Raw genomic sequence first — 22,409 nt, forward strand, 5'->3', positions numbered from 1 at the left:
GCAGTTCCGCTCTGTCAAGCAGAAGGGGCGGGGGTGGGGGTGGGGGGGTGGAATGTGCATTGTAGTGAGACCTGGAACAAGGTACAGTCTCCAGAGTCCACAGATTACTGGACAAGAAATGGGGACCCAAGGAATCCAGAGTCTTTACTGCCATTTCCCCTTCTTCTCGCCAGTCAGCATAGGACTCAGCTCCTCTTCCTTCTTTGAGGCCTCACACCAGGAGGCCCCTAAGCCCCAAAGCTGAGAGGCCTGGGATTCCTGGCAGTGGCTGTCCCTCCCCTCCCACCACCCCCTTTTGGATACTTGCAGTCATGTGGCCCCAACCAACCTGTATCTTACAGAACTGAAGTTTCAGACTCCACCTGCCGCGCGAGGGTGGGTTGAAGGTTCTTTCACCTCAAGTGCAAAGAACATGTAGATACTTGCACTCGATTGCTGAAAGCCTGGCGTCGCAGAGAGGCTACATAGCTAGGTGTCAGGGCCGGGGTATCTGAATGGCCAAGTGGGGAGCCAGGATCCTAATCCCAGACTTTCTGCTTTCCCCCTACGGGGACACTGGATACTGTAGCTCTGGGCAGATGCCTGCTAACATTCCCTCCCATCTCCGGCTGACTTGGGGGGCTGGTGGTTGAGTCCTGGGAACAACCCCAGAGTGGGTGAGGGAGTGGAGTTAACATTCATCGCATTTCCAGGGAAGACAGGAGCGTGACATCGGTGGGTTCACCTCAGGAGACCTCTCTGGGCTGGGCAGAGGGCAGGGGACACTCCAGGCTCAGGGAGAGGACGTGTCTGCTGGCCGCGGGTTAGCGTCGCGGCTGGGAGAGTGCGAAGACCGTCTGAGAGCGGTCCAGAGCGTCGGGGGGATTCTTCTGGATTTCTCCACGCAGTCCTGGGACAGGTCCTCTGACCCGCCGCTTGTAGTTGTTGGCTTCCCTCATGTTCTGCTCAGCCCACTGCTGTAGCACTTCTCATATTGACTAAAACTTGCATTTGGCTGTTGTCTGCCATTCCAGCGAGCTGTCCCAAAGTGTCACTGTCCTGTGGGTCCCTCAGGGCGTGTGACACACAGCCGGACTGCTGTTCCTCTCCTTAGCCCTCTCCTTTACCCAGGGTGACCTGTCCAGCGCTTTCTTCTGGGTGCAGTATCGTGTATAGCCCCACTAGATCTGATGTGGCTTCACTCTTGGGGTTCACACACTGAAGGTTGAAGGCTGAGCGCATCTCACATAAGGAGCACCCCTGAGGGGAGAAGAACTGGGGGGTGGAACTGGACCCAGCCACAAAACTGTAGCCACAGGGGGCAGCAAGACTGGGGGTGGGGGTGGCTGGGGCCTGTCAGGAGGCCTTGTTCCGCCAGCCCAGATAGTAGGCTGGAGGAGCCATTCATTCAGGTCATCTCGGGTAACTCATCCCACGTGACATTAGACAGATGTTCAGCGTGGCAGAGAACCTGTTAGAAACGCAGGTGGCTGGACCCCACTGGGGATTGTGAAAAGAACTGCTCTGAAGCTGGAGGTCCTCTGTGTCGGACTCAGTCAGGGGATCCCTGCGCACTGACGTTTGAGAACCGCTGGGTGCGAGAGGGTGAGGGGTTCCCACCGTCCCAGCCGTAGCACTCCTCACAGGGCCGCCGCAGGGCGGGGCGGACCTTTGCTCAGCACCCTTGTCTTGTCAGCAGAGGACTCAGCCGCCCTGGTGTGAATGCTGCTCCATGAATGAGTTGGGCTCTTGCTAGACCCGATGGCAGGGGGGCTGTCGTGTGCCCGGAGTCCAGGAACCCCCAAAGCCAGGCCTGCCACTTGCACCTGCTACCTGATGAGAACGGGACGGGGTGGCAGAGGTGGCCAGGGCAGGCAGGATCTGACGAAGAGGCTGGAGCGTCACCTGAAATCTACTTCACAGAAATAGGGAAAGTGCCGGCAGCTCGTCTCTGCTTTTCCTTCCTTGAATGCAACTGGCCTCTGATTCTTGTTACTTCCTACATGCGTCCTGCTTTCTCTTTTGGGAAAGCAAGTATTTTTTTTTAGCAAAACTCTAATTTCTGCCTCAATACAAAGATGGGATCTTAGTGCCCAGCGTGAAGTGATTTGGACTCTGTCTCAAATCTTAACAGCTGAGAGGAAGAATCTGACTGGACCAGGTTGGGGCACCTGCCCAGTGCTGGCCCAATCAGAGGATCGTTTTGGAATAGACAAGTGTCTTCCCGATGCCGGGGAGAGAATATTGGGGCTCTCTAGTCCAGAATTTGGGGCTAAAGAAAAGTAGCCATCTGCGAGGCGAGGATGGGAGACTTTGGTAAATGATAGGCTCTGAGAATGTCCACTTTGTGAGAAATGGTGGGGAGTGAACATTGACATATTTTTAATAAATGAGCACATACATAGCATGAAAAAGCAACTTCCCCAATGTACTGACTTCAGCCTTTATGAACATTGGCTTACTAGATTGAAATTTAATCTGTGTGGGTGACTCTGTTGCTACTTGAGCGACCTTTAGTAAGTTATGGTTCTTAGTTCCTGTTTCTTGTTTATGGATGGGCATTAAACATTTCTGCCCTGCCGATTAGGGTTGTGCCTAACAATATAATGCAGATTAAAGTGCTCTGAAAGCCTAAGGTGACCCCAAAGTCAAGTTTTATTGCTAGCATGTGAATCTTAGGTAATATCGCATTCCTAATAACTTTCTCCTTGGATTTGCATGTGTAGGGCAGGTGCTTAGTTTGTGGGGTTCAGAGGTAGGAAGGCGTGAAAGTGCTGAGTGTTGGGTATTTCACAAGGGAAGGAAGTGCTGCAATGCTCACCTTCCTCTGAACACTTCTGGGCAGAGAAATTACTCCTACCCCAAACAAGTCTATTTCCCCCTTTCCAGTAGTCTCTGTTGCCAAGGGCTTGTACTGAAACAAAGAAAGGAAAATCAACTCATGGCAATAAGAAAGAGGTACATTTGTATAGATGGGTGTGATCTGTGATCAGAAGGGAGGTAGGTGCCATGTTTGTGGGTTTGAGCAGTGTGTGTGATGGCGTGTGTGTGAATGTGATGGTGAGTGTGTGTGAGAGAGAGAGAGGGAGGGGTGGAGAGAGGGATGAAGGGAGGAGGTGAAGGAGAGGGAGAAAGGGGGAGTAGGAAGAGAAAGGGGACAAGAATGGGGGACTCCAAAGACTCCTTAGAACAAATACGCTGTGGGGTCAGCTCTGGGTGGGAGATGCCAGTGCTCACTGGCTGTGATGCTGCCCATGGAGGGAAGAGGCTTCTGCTCCCAGCCCTATATAGGGAAGCTGATCCTCGGTTTGATGAACTGGAGATAGTTCTTAGCGGAATCTAAGCTTAGTGTAGTTTATTTTCAGAGAAAAAAAAAATGATGAGGAGGAATTGGGAAGTTGACATCAGATGCCAGGTACTTACTATTTCAGCTTGGGCTCCGAATGATAGTATGACATGTCTGTTATCTTCCGTAGTTTAAAGAGGAGGCAGCTGAGCTTCCAGAAAATTCACGGGCTGCCCAAAGTCTGTAGCGTGTAAGTCGAGAATCTGATATTCAAACCTAGGCTGATTTGGCTGCAAAGCCCACTTTCATTCCATGACATTTTACGGGAATCCGCTAAACTACCATTTGAAGATTTAAATGGAAACACTCCCCTGAAGTGATTTATCTTGATTTTCACGTTGTATTTAAGTGCATTAGACTATTAGAGATACTTTCAGGATCATCTAACCCACCCACAGTTTATCACTGGTAACATTTAGACAGATGAGTATTTTATTTTCTGTGAGAATTGTATTCCAGGAAGTGAGAACCCACTGACTTATGTTTAATGCCCAGAAGTTGGGGCGCACACACTGGGGCTCAGCCCTCCCTTCTTGGCTCCGTGGCCAGGAGCGGTGCCTCAGATCAGCCTGGCTTTGACCAAGAGCTTGAAGCAGTAGATAGCAGGTACTTGATAAGATGCCAGAACTCCTCCAAGCACCTTTGGGTGTGCTTGCCCACAACATACAACATTTGCTTTTATATTCCAGATCTTTTCTGTTATCCATTTTTAAATGAGCTAGTATTGGCTTGCAACACTGTATATGATTCTGGGCATAGGGTCACATCTTCCAGGTGTATGTTACCATATCACACCCAGCTCCAAGACCCCTCCCCTGCTACAGCCCATCGGTCCCCTTCCCTACTTTGCTCTCCCCAAGCTCTGCTCCCTCTAATAGCATCAATTCTACAGTCATAACTAGGCTTTGTTATTGGTTTGGCTTTATCTGACCTTTGGGTTGGTCTCTTTATATTCCACATATAAGTGATGCCACCCAGTATTTGTCTTTCTCCTTCTGACTTATTTTGCTTGGTATAATACCTTCTAGTTCCATCCATGATGTCATAAATGGCAAGAGTTTTTTTTTTTTTTTTTAATGTGCATATACATCACATCTTCCTAATCACTCATCTGGTAGTTTCCACAACTTGGCTATTGTAGATAGTGCTGCAGTGAACATAGGTGTGTATACATCTCTTCAAGTCAGAGTCTTTGCATTCTTCAGATAGCGGTAGAATTGTCAGGTCATATGGTAGATACATTTTTAATCTTTTGAGAAATCTACATTCTGTTTTCCATAGGGGCAGGACCAACCTACATTTGCACAACAGTCTAAGAGCAGCATTCCTTTATCTCAACATCCTTGCCAACACTTGTTGTTCCTGGTCTTTTTGAGGTGAGCCATTCTTCTAGGTGTGAGGGGGTATCTCCTTGTGATTTTGATTTGCTTTTCTTTAATAAGTGATAATGAGCATTTTTTCATGTATCTGTTGGTCATTGGTATGTCCTCTTTGGAGAAATGCCTAACTACATCTACCCATTTTTGCTTTTTGTTCAGCTGTATGATTTTATTTTATTTTATTTTATTGTAGATCTTGGCTATTAGCCTCTTGTCAGCTGTATGATGTGCAAAGATTTTTCTCCCACTCAGTAAGGTGTCTTTGTTTTAGTGATTTTTTTTTTTTAAAGATTTATTTATTTGTACATACAGAACCGGGGTACAGGCTAGAGGCTCAGGGGCGGTGAGAGGCTTCACCAGAGACAGAGTGGGGAGCAGAACAGGCAGATCGACGAAGCACACTGCTGAGGGGAGCAGCGGGTGGGTCAGGAGAGGTCTGCCACACCATGTGGTCACCTCCGGGGCAGGCGGGAATCGAACTCATGCGGAAGTGGCTTTAGCTTCTCAGTGCAGTGCTTTAACCCGCTGCGCCACCAGGGAGGGCCCCGTTTTAGTGATTTTTTTTTTCACTGCAGAAGCTTTTTAGTTTTATGTACTCCCAATTGTTTATATTTTCTTTTGTTTTCCCTGATGTTGGAGATGAATTCACAAAGACATGAAATGTCCATCCATGGAATGTTTTGCCTGTGTTTTCTTCCATGTATTGTATGGTTTCAGAAGTACAGCCAAGTCTTTCATGAATTCTGCATTAATTTTTGTGTAGTAGTATGAGTTAGTGGTCTAGTTTTATTACTTACTATGTGTCCAGTTTTTCCAACATTATTTATTGAAGAGACTTTCTGTTCTCCAATGTATACACTTAAGTCCTTTGTTGTAGATTAACCATCCATATATGGAATTTATTTTTCAATTGTATTCCACTGGGCTGTGTTTCTGTTTTCATTTCTGTTCCATACTGTTTTGATTATTATAGCTTTGTAATATATAGTTGAAATCTATGATTTCCATGTTCTTATTCTTTTTTGGTCAGAATTACCTTGACTCTTCAAGGTCTTTTTTTTAACTCTATATGAATTTCAGTATTGTTTATTCTATTTTTTTAAAGAATGCCATTGAACTTTTGATAAGGAGTACATTAAATCTATATATTGTTTTCAGTAAGAGAGTCACTTTAACAATGCTAATTATTCTGATTCATGAGTAAGATATCTTTCCATTTCTTTATGTCTTCTGTTATTTTTTGTATAGGTCCTTTGCTCTTTTGTTTAGTCCTAGACATTTAAATGGGATTGTTTTCTCAATTTCTTCCTTTTTTAGGTCATTGCTTGCATATAAGAATGTAAGTCATTTTTGTATTTTGATATTGTAAAACTGTCATATTAATCATTACATTGCATGTTGTTTCAATAAGTCATTAGGGCTTTCGTTGTATATTAACATGTCATCTGCAAGTAATTAAACTTTCATTTCTTCCCTTGAGAAGAAGGAAGGTCTAACAGCAACTAGTTTTAAATTTAATTTTCAATTAGTTAAATTTTTAAAATTAATTAAAAATTTAGATTCATATATCATTGGAAAAACACAGACATTGCTTCAAAGCATTAAAAATAATCTAGTAGTTCAATGGAATTTGTTTTCTTAGATATCCTTATATAGTTTGTGTTATATATTTAAAAACATAAATCTAAGTGACATCCATAGGAAGCACCAGACTGCCATCTGGTCTCTTCTGGAGGGAAGACAGTAAAAACTATTTTGAAAAATCTCAAAGCTATTCTCTTCAAATGGAAACCAGCTGATTGGGCCACCAACTGTCACCTGCTGCTGAAAGGTTACTGGTCACAGGGAGCAATGGGCTCTTCTAGGATCCTGGGGTTGCTTAGTTTTTGCTCTTTATCAACTACATATTGAGCTGGACTGCATTCTTTTACCAGGCACCTGACAGATCTCACTGCTGGAGAAAACATTCAGGGCTTACAGAGCTTAGAGGAGTCAGGCTGGTTGCTTCTTGTTGTGAGTTCTTGGGGATGTTCTCCTCATGGGAAACCCATGATTACTAATTAACTAGTAGATCTGATCCTGACAATAAAAGCTGGCAGTCATTTGCATTTGAAACCAGTAACACTTTTATCTGGGCTGTGGCTGCTGTGTGGACTGAGCTTTTCTGCTGCTATTACAAGGCCCTCTTTCAGATAGCGAACCCACCGGAGGTGATGAGGTATGGTCATCAACTTGGTATCCATCAGAACTCTTGGTGTGTGTGCACAGGACAGTGGATTTGTGCTGATCTCCTTTAGTCAAAATACCCTGGCTAATTTGTTACATAGAGATAAATAGACATCAACAGCAAATCAAAAAATGATCCGAATATACATAGGAAACAAGATGCACTTGTGAATCCTTTTCTGTGTGTGTGTGTTCGTGCGAGTGCCTGCATGTTTTCCTCCTCTGGATGGAGGCTCTATACATCCATTTATATCTAAGCCCGTGTATTCCTGTGTCTGTGTGTGGTATGAAGAATGATTTCATAGCCTGGGGTGGGGGGAGGGATATGTAGTTTATTGCTGCTGTGGGAGATGGGGTGGAGGAAGTAGTTGGAATTTGGGGGTTATCTGACAGTGTTGTGATTAGGCCTGGAGGGTATAAGGGTGTGGAGTTGTGACTGAGTGCTGATTAGAGGAACCTAGAGAGATTGCCTCCCTGTGAGTCTGGAGCACTTATTGATCAAGTGAAGAGCTAGCCACGAGCAGAGGACAGGGTCTGTGCACACACTGCAGTGAGAGGGTGAGAGGGTCCATGTGGAGTCTGGAAGGAAGTTCTGAAGGAAAGATGGGGGTTGAGGCAGCACCTGTAAGGCAGGGTGGGCTGATTATTATTGGCCTCTCTCTGATAACATTTAAAATAGAAAAGGCTGTGCCCTCTGGTTGCTGGAGTGGGCATTTCTTACTACTGAGGTGGAAGACGTACGACTTGGGGGAGAGAGGGAGGTCACGACCATCACCCTGGGCTCATGGGAAAGGGTGGCCCAGGGCTTCCTGACAGAGGGCCTGAGAGGTAGCTGCAGGGGCCTCCTGGCCCCCAAACTGTCTGTCACTCTGGTCCTGCTGTGGAATAGCAAGAAAGCGTGGTGGGCGTGGCGGGGGGGGGGTGTCTTTGGTTTGTCGTGTTGGGTGAGGCCGATGTGCTATCATGAACCAGACAAAATGTCAGTGACTTCATCACCAGGTGTTCCTTCAAATTCTTTTGCTGACCTAGTGAGGTGACTTTACATACCGCCCTATGAGTATGGGGTATGAATAAGCGGATGGGCCTAGGAGAAGAAATTTTCTGTGTAAAGTTGGTTCAGGAGGCAGATTCAGAATATGACGGGGAAGGCGAGTCTTGGCCTCCCAGGTCCTGCGGTCACAGGAGGTCACAGCTATCCACTAGAGATGATCTCCTTGTGTGGTTCAGATGGGGAAACTGAGACCTGGAGGGGTTAAGCAGTTTTTCCAAGCTCACACATCTGAGTAGGGTCCGAGTCTGCTTTTACATCTGCACTTTGGGCACGAACAGCCTCTGGGGACAATTCCTTTCCCATTCCAATCTCAGCAGCTGGGAGCTAATGAACCAAGTCACTGCATTTTGCACAGGGTCTGAGGGTTAGCTATGACTTATTCTCTTTCCCACTGTCTTGTCCTATGCTGTCAAAGAAATTTTAAAGATTTGGGTCACCAGACCCCAATCAGATACTGGCTCTCACTCGAAAAACAGGGATGCTTCTGTGTTTATTACGGCACTGTTTACAATAGGTAAGATATGGGAACAACCCAAATGCCCGAAAATAGATGACTGGATCAAGGCACAACAGAATACCACTTAGCAATCAAAAAAGATAAACACATGCCATTTGCAGCAACATGGGTGGAGCTGGGATTATGCTCAGTGAAATAAGCCGGAAGGATAATGAAAAAATATCAGATGGCTCCACTTATAGGCGGAATGTAGGGGAACCAAATAAGGGGTCAGAAAAAATATATAATCCATTAGAAAAACAAAGTAAGCAGGCAGCTATTAATCAGAGACACCTGCAGGGGAGGAGAAAGAGGAGTGAGGGATCAAAATAGGGGAGGGAAGAACACAGAGACTACGGAGATGGAGCAGGATGAACGGTTGGTGGGAATTTTACAGGGACTAAATCAGAGAAGAGAAAGCATGCATTGTAGAGAAAGGAACAAGGATGAGATATATACTTCAAATACATGTACACAGTAATAATAATAATAACAGGTGCTGATGGTCTGGTTTTCCCAGATGAGTTCGGATAGACTTTCTGTGTCTGGGGCCTCCACCTGACGTGTTTATCTACTTTGCATAAATACTTGCCACAGTACCAGGAGAATTTTCGCAATTATTCACAAATCATTTTAATTCAAGAGGAAGAAGTTGGAATCATTGGAATCTGCACGGATTTGGGTAACAGTTGTATTTTGCGCCGTTTCAGTGTGTTCTCCCTGTGCAGCCCAATGAAAATCGCAACCCTCACCTCCACATTTCTCATCTTTCCCCCCTTCAAGTGATTTTTTTTCTCTATAGCACTTGCACAGTCTAACTTCAGTGTATTTATTTATTTAGTCTATTCTTTTTTTCTTTCTCCTCACTAGAATATAAATTCCACAGGGTAAGAATTTTTTTAGCATTTGTTTTGTGTTACCAGCTCCCGGAAGTGAGGAAGAGTGCTTGACACTTGATAGGAATTGAGTAAATAACTGAGGAACGCATAAATAGGCTGCAATCAGGTCTTGTTTCCCCAGAGACATGGCATCCAGACGCAGCAATGAATAAACAAGGGACTGAGGTGCAGCAACAGCTTTTCTCCTTGGCCTACAGGGGGTTTAAGACCGTGATATGGGCCGTGAATCCTAAAACCACTTTAAAATCCCCGGGTGCTATGGAGACAGATACAGAATGTTTGGTTTCTTTTCTTTCCATAAGCCCTGTGTCCCCAACGTCTTTGGGGACCTTTATTATTTGTGAAGCTAAAAGTTTTTGCAGTTGCATCTTGCTGTGGACACCAGTTTTGGTTTCAGCTGGCTTGGAAAGCCTGGCTTTGAAGTCTGGACCTTGGGTCACCCAGCCCTTATGGGGCTCAATTAGCTTATCTGTAAAATGGGGTAATGGCAGTCGCTGCTTGCAAGGTGGTTGTGAGGACAAAATGAAACAAGGCATGGGAGGGTTTGCCCCGGTGCTGCGCACGTTCTAAGTACTTGGTTAATGACCCGGACACCATTTGATAAAGCTACCGCTTTGCATGTAGCTAAGCTGAGGTAAGATATGGACCATGATAGCGTGGAATACAGAGTAGTGATCAAAAGTTCTGGTTGTAGAGTCTAAAGGGCAGGTAGTGGCTTTGCTTCTTATCAGCTGTGAGGCTCAGGCAGGCTACTGGGCCTTGCTGAAGTTTAATTTCCTCATCTGGAAGTCAGGCCAGTAGGAGAAAGTAACCTGTGGTTATTGAGGGTTGTACGCAACCATTTATGCAAAGAAAATCAGGACATTTGCTAAATGAGTATTCGCTAGTGCTATCATTTTCATTAACATTGTGGTTTATGTTGGGTACATGGAATAGAATATTCAAGGATCGAGGAGAGATTGCCAAGTAACGGTAATTCAAAACATATTTTTCTTTCTTTTGCAAACACTTAACGCTTCTTCTTGTCAATTTTCCTTATCTTGATTTTTGGTTCACAAGGAGTCAACTAAGAGAAGGTGGAAGGAAGGAAACTAATGCCTTTTTACAAAGATATTTTATTTTTGCATCATTCTTCATTTTGTCCATTTTTCCTCGGTTATAATCCTTGTGGACTTCCCACCACCGGTTCACTCACGTGCCATCACCATAGTCCCATGCACGCTTTCCGCCCAGTGCTGTAACGCCTTTAACATCTACTCTTGGGAAAGCCACACCGACTGCTACCTGTGGTGATCGGTGCCACATGGGACGTGGCAATAAGTCCAGCCGACTCTTGCCAGGTGAGGGGCTGGACTCACTTTGAAGGGAGCACCTTTTACAATCACCATATTGTGATTTTGAGTAACATTAAATTTTATTTTATTTCACAATTTATTCAGTCTCGTTCTGTGGGTAGCCACACAATTCTCAGTCTCTTGCTATTACGTAGCATGTTGTAATGAAAACCTTTATCTGTGCATGGGTTCTCACATGTGTAAGTGTGTTTATTGATTGAATTTCTATAAAAAAAACTTTGTCAAGTTTTTACTGAACATATGGTATTTATGATTTGACTAGCAATATGTGGGTTCCTCTTTGTTCATAACCTCTAACTGTGTGAGTAAACACAGTTTGGGAAAAAATTGTAATTTTTAATTAAATGTTAATTTAAGCCTCTGGGCTCAAAACCGTCAGTAACCACCGTGGTCACTTTGCTAAGCTTTTGAGACCTCTACCTCATTCGGTCATCTAATTGGGTCAGACAGGGACTCAATATTCATGGAATTTTATATGCATGATTAACATTATGGGATATTTTATAAAACCTTTGGGAATGTGAGCTATTAAGGATAGGACAGGCGAAGAAGATTCTAGTTAGATACTTCTTACCTTTGGAAAACCAGCAATGCCCGTGAGAGGCGATTCCCCTTTCCTCCTGCCTATAAAGGGATCTTACTTTGACAAATAGCAGTTTCCCATCAGTGGGCGAGAAGGAAGTCCTCTTGGCATTTAATCCTTGAGCAAAGGCTGAGGAAGCATCTTTTGCTTGAAGAAAATGTGGTGACTGAGGCCATATTTCCTGGGGGACAATGAGGTCACAGGAATTATAGACAGTGCAATTGAGCTGAGGTTACTGGCTTCCAAATGGGGACATGGAATTAAGACCTGAGGCAGGCGGGAAGGGGAGTGCTCTTGAGGTAAAGATGGTGGGGTTTCCCTAGCAGCCTGGAGAAGAGCTGTGGTTGGAGGGTGGGGACAGCAGGCTTGGAATTGGCAAGGCCACAGCTCACCACCTTGGTGAGCTGGGTCTTCCTCACTTTCTGTGCTCTGTCTCAGGTGACTGCCTCTTCACAAAACACTGAGAGATTTGGAGGTCCACATTGTGAAGTCTTTCTGAGGAGGTGCTGTTCCTCACCTGGGACCCACCGCCTGTGTTCTCGCCTGTAAACTACAACATAATGCTAGTGACACTTTATCCGTTCAGGTGTTTTTTTGGATTCCTGCAGTAAGGTGACATTAGATGACAAGAATAATTGACATTATCAGTTCCATTTTTACAAACAAGAAAACCGAGACTCAAGATTGTTTTGTAAACTCCTTTGGTCACCATAGCAAGAAATGAGAGGGCTGGGAGCCAAACTCAGTGCTCACACCCCAGCAGGCAGATTCTCATGCAGGGAAGGACAACTTGAGGGTAGAGGAAGGAGGAAAATCCTGACATGTGGTGGGTGTGGGCATCCTTTGAGAAGGGAGGAACAAAGACTCAAAAACGACATATTAAAAATTGTCGTGAATTTGACAGTTTCTAGTTTAACCTCTTTGCTTCATACACGAGAACAGTGAGAACCAGAAAGTTTCAGGACCTTTCCCACGGACATCTGGCTAGTTATTTTCAGAATCAAGGATAAAATTCAGGTCTTCTGCTAAGAAACAGTGCCCTTTCCTCTCGGTGCTTTTACTGTGTAGAAGGAGTAACCCTTTGGACTTTAAGCTTCCTCAGGGCTGAGATCATTTTATCCCCAACAGTGCTCTCCTGGTGTAATCTAATCAGGATATTCTATCCAGATATTTGTAAATATTTAATTGGGGAGTAAAATATTATCAGTTAATAGGTATTTATTAAACAAACTCTGCTCAGAGGCACTTAGGAAGTCCAGAGCGGGAAGGCAAAGGCATCCTTCTCATCTCCTGGGCGCTCACAGGGGGACGAAGAGGTCTTGTTAAACCTCAGGAGTGTCGCGTGGGATGCTTTGATGGTGGGCGTTCTGCATTGAAGACTTTCACAGGGGCCACCCATCCCCCCTCACCCCCTAAAGACATGGTTTTATTTCCCCTTCTAACTTTCTCCTACTTTCTGGCCCGGGCTTCACGCGGTGAAGCTGCTGCCGTGAGCTCCCTGGTGCTGCGCATTAACCCATTGCGCCATCAGGGAGGGCATTCAGTGATTTCTTTTTAAACACGCAGGCCGTTACTCATTTGAGTGAGAAATATTGCTGGCCCTCGGCCTGTGAGCTGACCCACACGGTGCAGCAACCCTCTCCTGACCCGCCCGCTGCTCCCCTCAGCAGTGTATTTCAATCAATCTGCCTGTCCTGCTCCCCACTCTGTCTCTGGGGAATCCTCTCACTGGCCCCCTGCACCTCTGTCCTGGACCCCAGTTCTGTCTGCACAGATAAACCCTAAAAAAAGAAAGTGAGAAATATTGGGAAGGTCATGTGGACGAGGTGGAGATTCTGAAAAACTTCCATGTACCACTTTTTCATACTTCAGAGATACTTGGTATGAAAAGTTCGATGTGGATCCTAAACTAAGTGATTGGCCTGTGATCTATTATGTTTTTTAACTCCAAATTTTCTTGTTTTTTTTTCACTTACGCTCCCACAGTGATGGGTAAGCTTCCTGAAAGGAGGCGCCCTGAGGTGTCTCATCCTCCCCTTCCTTCCAGGGAAAGAGGGATGGGGGCATGCAGGTGCCTTGAGGATACAAGGCCCGGGCACAGGTGTTTCTACTGTTGTATCCCCAAATAGCACCTGCTGGGGGAGGTGAGCACCCAGGGTGGCATTTTTCACAGCATGGAGCTTCAGGAAAACAACGGTGGCATCCTTAGACCCATCGAATGGGCCCTTGGTTTTCACTCCCAGCAAAGGAACCGCAGCCTGTGCCCCCAGTGGCCCCAGGACTGAGCGAATTGGTGTCTCAAGCTCTCAGGCTGAGGAATAGCTCACGGCGAGGCAAGACACTTCCTCACTGGCCTCTGACACCTTCAAGTTAGTGGGGAGCAGACTGGCTGGGGTGGGTGGGCAGTGAGATAATACAGCCTGCCCTAAGCCACACAGTGCCATCACTGTGAGCATCACCTCAGTTATTAATAAAAGGGGATAACTAATTTTCAGTCCCGAGGAGGTATTGTCTGCAGTGAAGAAACGACATTTCAATAAACAGCAATGGTGGGGTGAGGAGAGAAGTGAGCAGGGAGGAAAACAAAACAGGTCGCTCACGGGTCGGTCGCTTTGGGTGCATGTGATTCACTCTACTCGTGTATGCGTTTGAGCTTTTCCTTTTTTTTTTTTTTAAAGATTTATTTATTTATGCAGATAGAGCTGGGGTACAAGCCAGAGGTGCAGGGGTGGTGAGAGGCTTCCCCTGAGGCAGAGAGGGGAGCAGAGCAGGAAGATCGATGAAGCACACTGCTGAGGGAAGCAGTGGGTGGGTCGGGAGAGGTCTGCTGTGCCCTGTGAGCCAGCTCCGGGGCAGGCAGGGATTGAACTCTGCTGAAGTTGGCTTTAGCTTCTTTGTGCTGTGCTTTGACCCACTGTGCCACCAGGGAGGGCCCTGAGCTTTTCCTTTTAAAAACTTCTCACTGCTGGTGAAACTCAAATCTAAAATTGTTTTCTCTTTTCTTAATAGATGGCAAGAAGGAAGCTGAAAGATTTCACTAACCTGGAGCTCATGCTCTGTGCTCTCCTGCTTATGTTGTTTATTACCACGATCCCGCTGATTGTGCTTTCCGCCCAGAATAACTCTGGAACAGGTACTCCATTGGTCCCCTCTGGCACAACGCTCCTTGGGGCAGGCCCTTCCTCCACACGGGGAGGCACGCTTCCATGTGCCCTGGTGCGAGTGTGTGTGAATCTGATGAGGGTGGGTGTGGGTGTATGAGCATGTGCACACACACATGGGTTGTGAGTGTGCATGTGTGTCTGCACACAGGTATGCACACACACACACGGGTTGTGAGTGTGCATGTGTGTCTGTGCACACACGGCTATATGAGTGGCTGCCTGTGTGGACATGAATATGAGCAGAAGCATGCTTGTGTGCATATGTGGGCCATATGAATGCATGCTCACATGTGGCTGTGGCCATGCAGGTGCTTGTGTGCCCGCGTGGGTTGTGTGTGTGCATGTGTGTGTGAGTGAGTGTGCTTGCGAGTGTGTGTGTGTGAGTGTGTGCAAGCCTGGGGGTGGTAAGTATGTTGGGGAGCTCCTAACTAACACCAGGACAGTGCAATGGAGATTCACTTAGGCCTAAGTTCTGACACTTTCCTTTCCAAGTTACTAGAGTGTAGGAGTCTACTGGCCATCCGCTATGGAACATTTGAAATCTACTGGCCAAATTTCATTAAATAATTCTAACTTGTCAGCAATAAGAACTAAAATTACCATGATAAGGTTAGTTATCTGATTTATAGTTGCCTTCTAGAACCAAATAAAAGATCTGGGAAAATATAATAACAACCAAAAAATACAAAATGAACAGGCAACAATAAATCAGATAATTATAGAATCAGATAAACAGATAATTATAGAATCAAGTCTTTTTAGCCAAAGTTTGAAACTAAGCGTTCCCCCCCTTTTTATTTAAAGTTTATTGAATTGTTATTACACTGTCAAAGAGGGGCTGAGTCTTGCTGAGTTACCCTGATTTAGCTGGTGCCCCTCAGGAGAAGCTTCATGGAAGAGCCAGGTAATGTGAGCCAGAGGGAATCACCCAGCCCTGCTTACCTCCTCATTCAGTAATGCCAGGTTTACATTTTGGGGAGTTAAAGAGTTCAAAAGTTGTTCATTTCTACAACCCTGAAGATGGAATTAAATCTTTTATGCAGAAAGTGGCACAAGTATGGGCTTCTTTTAATCCGCAGTTTTCAATTGGAAACCCTAATGCAAAGAAAGAGGCACTAAAGCCTCAGTGTGGTTGTGAACTTATTCTAGCGTGCCTTAAAGAAATCTCACTTCCAAACTACTCAGCACTCAGAAAAGACAAACTCACGCCATTCGCAGCAACGTGGATGGAGCTAGAAGGGATCGTGCTCAGTGACATAAGTCAGAAGGAAAAAGAAAAATATTGGATGGTTTCACTTATGGGAGGCACATAGGGGAACCAGAGGGGATCAGGGAAAATATAATAACAATTATAAAAAACCACACAGCAAAACAAAAGCAAACAGGCAACTATAAATCATAGCCATTCCACGGGGGTGGGGGGTGTGGGTAGGAGGGGGAGGGATGGAGAGGGAGAGGGAGGAACGTAAGGACTGTGGTGATGGTGCATGGGTGAACTGGTGGTGGGAATTCTGTGGGGATATACCTGAGAAAAGAAAGCAAACACTGAGAAAAAAAAAACAATTCTATTAAATTAAGAAAAAAGAAATCACACATCCTTATTTTAGAATGCAATACATAGGCCCTTTTTATTTGACTGATTTTAAAATCTGAATAAAAGTCAAGAGGTGAATGTTAGCTCTTCTAGACATGTCTGGAGACCACACTGTACACTAGGGTCTGGTCAGGGAGGTAACTTTCAAGACTAACAGCATGTGCTGCATGAATTCTGTGTGCAAACTGTGACTCACTGCAGGGAGTGGTGGTGAAATTCAAACAGAGTTTATGGACTGTAAAAGCTGGATACATACTTGAGATTTTGTTCAAATCTGTGGGGTTGGTTCAGCCGTTTGGCCACATGGTATCTGTCCTAACTACTTAATTCTGCCATGAGAGCACAAAAGCATCTATAGACGATACTTAACAAACCTGGCATGGCTGTGCTCCAGGAATATTTTATTTAAAAATCAGATTGTCACCAATTCGGTCCACAGGTCCTACTTGGCTGACTTCCAGCCCTAGAGAACATTAACCTGGACCCCACCTTGTGAATTCCCACTCTCATGGCCAAACTCTTGTTCTTGAACAAACTGTCTCCTAGCAAGGTCCGTGGAGGTAGAAGGAGATGGTACAGGTTTACACAGAGGTAATACAGTCAGTGAGAACAGTGAGACCTTCTAGAGTGAATTTATAAATTTCAAGTACATCATCAGCATGAGGTTTGATCAGAAGCTGTGTCCTTTTAATAGGAGGTGTTGAGAACTGTGGGGATATTGAATGTTTGATAGTAAACTTGACTGAGAGTCATTTTATGTTTGCTTTTGGGATTCTCACAGATGCTGAGTGCTCAGGGATACCAGAAGCAGAACGGATAAACTGCATCCCAGAAAAAACACCAACAAAGGTTTGAGTTATGGATCTTACGTTCACCTAAGAGTTTTTGACATTGGGTAGCTTAATTTTCCCTTTGTCACTCTCAGAGAGTTGTTTGCATGATACCACTTGGTTCAGGACGGTGAGTCCTGCTTCCATGCTCGTAGGACGGTGCAACTCTGAGAGGGGAGGAGCTGGGAGTGACTGTTGGGCAACAGATTCAATAAATAAAAGTACGGGCTGCCCATAAACTTGGAATTCAGATAAGCAATGACTAAGTTTTTAGTATCAGTATGTCTCATGCAGTTTTGGGACTGACTTATGCTAAAAATCGATATCTCCTTGCTTCTGGGCTCGCTGACACTCTATGACTGTTTCTATTTCTTGCTTTCTCTTGGCCTGTCTCTCTCCTTTCCCAATTCCAAAGGTTGTCTAGGGGCTACAATAAAAAGCCATACACGTGCACAACACATTATTTAAGATAAGAACACACAAGAGCTGTGTTCTACAAGGAAGAAGGTCATAAATACTTGATTAAAGATAGTGCAGTCCTCTGCGGAGTGACTTGAGAGAGATGTTCGGTGACGATCAGCTGAAGTCCAAGTGGATACTATGATAACAAAGTGCTGCACACACCGATCACTCACTTTTCACGCTGAGGATGAATGGGCACCAAATGCGTCCGCTGGCACAAGAGGCAGACCTGGGTCAGACACAGGGGGGCCTTAGTGTGTGGCATGCATAAGCCTGCACACCCACTGTGTGTGCACCTTGTGGGGAGGGGGCTGCATGGATCTGTGATATTCTTGAGTGGCTTTTTGGCTTGCCTAAAGGTTCTCTTTTTGCATCCATACTTTCCCCCCCATACTTCTGGAGGGCAGAAATCCAAAATCGAGGTCTTGGCTGAGGCATAATTTGTTCTACGCCTCTCTCTGAGCTTCTTCTGGCAGTGACCATCAATCCCTGACTTTGCTCAGAGGCTCCACTCCAACCTGTGCCTGTTTTCACACAGTGTTCTATGTGTGTGTGTGTGTGTGTGTGTGTGTGTGTGTGTGTGTGCTGGTTTCCCACTGTTGTAAGGACACAGGTCATGTGGGTTAGGCCCACCCTACTCCAGAATGAGCTCTTAGCTAATTGCATCTGCAGCAGCTTTTTTCCCAAGTAAGATAAATTCTGAGGTCCTGAGAATGTGGAATTCAACATATCTTTTCTGGGGTCACAGTTGAGCTCATGAGCTGGACCAAGTCTTTGAGATGTAACAGTAGAAAGCGGGTATTGCTATGACATGGGCCATTGGACTTGATGGAATGGCTAGATGCTGAGCCAGAAATTAATTACGGCAGCAAAGAGAGAAGAGCTGAAAGGTCAGTGGTAGGATGGGACAGACTGGGGTAGTGGAACCAGGACCAGAAAAATAGCTTGCAGTAGATAAAATGCCCAGGAATTGCAGTTTGGAGCAGAGTGATGGGGAAAAACTGCACAGGAAGTGCAGAGGCTGCGTGGAAGCCACATGAGCGAGAAGTCCGATCAGGCAGATAGGTAAGGGTCACGAGATCCCTGAGTAGAACAAGCCCAGTGGCCTGACCAGCTGCCTTTAATAAATTCCATGGTATCAAGATTGTAGTTCAATAAATGACCTTTGCTTTTGTCACCATGTTCTGCCCAACTGAAGTAATCTTTGACCTTCCCATTCATTCATTGCTCTGTTATGGTTAACTCAGAGCAATGCCCTGGGAGCACCATCACTGACCTGCTTGTTCATAGGTCTGTCTTCAGGGTTTCATGGGGTGTTTTAACTGTCCCTGGTGTTACATGCCAATGGGGACTCTTGTTGAGTGGCTCGGTCTCTGGCCCCTGATGTGCATGTTATAGCTTTTATAACATATATGTTATGGGCAGTGCACAGCCCTGTGGAGAACAGTGGAATTAGGAATTAGGAACGTGACCCCAGACTGGGCATAGTGCTTCAGGGGTGTGGCCATCACTTCTCCACATTATCATCCCTTCTCCATGGTCACTTATAAAGAACTAATACCACAAATTTTCCTGCAGGTGGTTGTTTATTGTACATTCCATTGTTTCTTGCTTCCAATAATGAGGGGGTGGAGATCCAGGATAAGACAAAGGAACGTATCAAGCCATCCTGAGGACCCTTGGGAGACTGACTCAAAGGAGTGATCTCCAGGAGGCCTCGGTGTGGGCCGTTACATCTCTAGTCCTGAGTTTTGGTTCTGGGGTGGCAGCTGCTTCAAGGCACCCTCATGGACATCTCGCCATCTTGTTAGCAGAACCTACCACTCTTCACCCAACCTGCCTTCACACCCCAACCATCTTCTATTCTAGGACCCTTTTGGTCTCTCAGGCAGACACAACAGAACAGTTGTTGAACTTTAATCCTCTGGGCCATTATCTCATGTATTTGAACTATTTTCCTTAATACTATTTCCCAGAATAAGTCCTCTCTTCCCATTCACATGGCCGTCACGCTGGGCCACCATTGCCTCATGTTAGGATCCCTGCAGTAGCGCAGAGCGTCTCCTCTGAATTCCATGACATGGTGGTTGAAACTCCCATTGAAGATCCTACATCCATTGTACTTCTACTTAACTCAAGTCCTACAGCTTTCATTACTCTGTATTGGGTAATGTTCAAATATTTTATTCTAAGATCAATCCTATGTAGCCTTCTTTGGGTTTCTGTGGTTGCAATTAGATCCCATGCAGATTCTGGAGAGAGCTCTCCACCTGGACCTGAAACTCATCTCCATCTTAAAAGAGCACTTTGCTTTCTTTGTTCCTGGTTAAGCTTTTAATGTACAATTTCAGAAATTGGAGTCGAAGGATCTGTTGATGGCAGGGAGCGGAGATTTTAGTTTAAACATTAGGTATTCAGCTCCAGAAAGAAATGATAGGTAATCATTTTTAATTGATTTTCAGGATTAGAATGTATTTTATAACATGGAAGAACAGGAATACACACTTAAACTACATACTACGTAGCAAAATGGTTAAACTGAAAACAATTTGCATTCATGTGTTTTTTGTGGATCATCATAATAGTGACCTTTATGATGACATTTGTTTGGGAGGTTACCACATTTCTTGTTGGAAACTTGTCATCTTTGATGGCAAACACACATATCTATTATTTATTTATTGGCTCATTATCTTTTTCCAATTCCAGTTTGTCATTACTAAGTGTCTAATGGGTCAATCTATTATTTATTTATTGGCTCATTATGTCTTTTTCCAAATTCCAATTTGTCATCATTAAGTGTCTAGAGGGTCAAATGTTGTGCCATTTCAGCAAGTTTACTCCATTTTGCTGACATCCTTGTGAGACTCCACCCTCAACATTAGCCTGTGTATCGAGGTCCCGTCCTTTGCCCAGGGAAAAGCAGTGAGCCAGCCACAGATACAGGAATAAGTTTATGTTTGATGCCTTGAACTGGTCATGTTACATCTGACTGCATCGTGTCACGTCATGTTGGGATCCAGGGTGATAGGTTCTAGTTTGGCTTTGCTTCTGGACTGACTTGATCACTAATCACTCTTCCTTACAAACTGTGAAATCCTCACCAGGAAATGAGAGTGCTCAGATAGATTAATTCATTAAACAAGTGACCACCCACCACGTGCCAGGAACTCTACTACACTCTGGTAAACGTGACTTTAGACTAGGATGTCTAAGGTTCTCCAAGGCGAGTCTCTGCACACTCACTGTGCCATGTCGTGGGCATCTCCAAAATCTGGGTCATAGGAATTCCAGAGACTGCTTTTTCACTTGAAGTTGTTGTTGTCAGACTTACTTTTGGGATGAAAGGTAATAGCCACGTTCTCTTTCAAAACCTGACTCCAAACGCGTGGATTGTGAAACAGTCTACATAAGGCATTTCACTAAGTGGAGATTAATTTTATTCATTCATCCTTTTGTTCAAACTTGCTGAACATAACAATTGCTAGGTAATGTTTTAACAACAAGAAGGTGATGTGGATGTCCTTGATCACCAAGTGTCTTTCAACTCTGAATTCCCGAGATCCTTTTCTTCCTACTCATCATTGCCCTTCTAGCAAAATATTTTTGTTCTAATTCTTTGTCTTTGAACAAATGTCTTCTGACATTTTAGAAAATGAAATATTGCCTATAACAGCAGAGGACGGAGACATTTGGAACTAGGGTCGCTTATACGCCGGCTTGCCTAAAGTTGCCCCAGCCCCAGTTTTCCTCTCCATTTGTCTGTCTCTGCAAAGATAACTACACAACAGATTTACTTAAAAAAACAGTCGTTTTGTTAAGCCTCCTGGCTTATGGGTTAGGCATTTGGACAGGTCATGGCTGGGGGGTTCTTCTGGTCTACCTGGTGTTGACCAAGATTGCTTGATAGAGAGTTTAATCTGAGGGTCTAAGATGGCTGTGCCGACATACGGGTGTCTTGGTAAAGATGCTTACCTGCGTCCTCTCCCTGTCACGGTTTCGAGTTTCTCTCTGGTGGTCTCTGATGGGAACTGGGCTCAGGGATGTCAGAGACCAAGGTGGGGCTGCAGTCCTGTGCCCGCCAGGCCGAGAGCCAAGCGGCCTGCGTTGGGCTACTCTCTGTTGCTCCAGTCAGCTGCAGGTAGGCCCAGATGCAGTGGGGTGACGGCTCCACTCCAACTGGAAGGCCTGTTAGAGAACTCGCTGCTCTTTAAACAACAAGCTTAGGGAGCCAGAGGAGGCATTGGTGCTCACACAGGCAGAGGGGAGCCACCGGACATTTGGAAAAGAGCAGGATGGGGCTGCAGCACCCCAAGGGGTGCTGGGAGGTGGAGTTCAGTTTGCATTGGGAGGGAAACGGCCTGCCTGCCAGAGGAGGGGCTGGCTCTGGGCCTTCCTCTGCCCGTCTTTGCACTTGTCACTTCACCTTCTTTATAAAAATTTTCCAGTCCCAGAGGTCTTTTTTTTCCCCCTTAAATTTTAGACCTGCTACTTCCTAATGATGCACACATTTCAGGAATATAACTTCATGAGTGACTTCTTTCCAACTCACTTCGACGTGTACAAGTTTCGTATGCATTATCCTGAATTCCAGTTGTTTTTATCACCTGCGTTGCGCCTATCTTCTAGTGTTAAGAGGCTGTGTTCACCTATTTTATGCTCTTAATGAACAGAAATTTAACATCTTAATGGAGTCAAAGTCAAACGTCCATATTCCTAGGTGACATCATATCTCAGAGCCAATTACAAGAAGATTAAAAGCCTAAAGGTGAAAAGGGAAAAAGTTAGAACTTTAAGAAGAAGGTAAAAGATCTAAAATAGTAATGAAGAATTTAATGAGTCTAAATTTATTTCTATCAATTTTCTTGAGCTTCTACATAGCCAATCTTATGCATGGAAATCATAATTTACTCCATCCTGTATAGTCTTATAGTTTTATTTATTTATTTTTAAAGATTTATTTTATTTATGCATACAGAACTGGGGTACAGGCTATAGGTGCAGGGGTGGTGAGAGGATTCACCAGAGACAGAGTGGGGAGCAGA

General features: G+C 45.0%; 1 protein-coding gene across 1 annotated transcript in view; it reads left to right on the forward strand.

The window, feature by feature from the left end:
- The first annotated feature begins 14,368 nt into the window (after positions 1–14,368).
- The window catches only part of MGAM (maltase-glucoamylase), a 65,345-nt gene continuing 57,304 nt past the window's right edge, over positions 14,369–22,409 (forward strand). The window contains exons 1-2 of the mRNA XM_012720785.1: positions 14,369–14,447; positions 16,854–16,921. Coding sequence (XP_012576239.1) covers positions 14,387–14,447; positions 16,854–16,921 — 129 coding nt within the window. The 5' untranslated portion in view covers positions 14,369–14,386. The remainder of the gene's footprint in view (positions 14,448–16,853; positions 16,922–22,409) is intronic.

This window comes from Condylura cristata, unplaced genomic scaffold, assembly GCF_000260355.1.
Source record: "Condylura cristata isolate star-nosed mole 26May11 unplaced genomic scaffold, ConCri1.0 scaffold00005, whole genome shotgun sequence".
Lineage (NCBI taxonomy): Eukaryota > Metazoa > Chordata > Mammalia > Eulipotyphla > Talpidae > Condylura > Condylura cristata.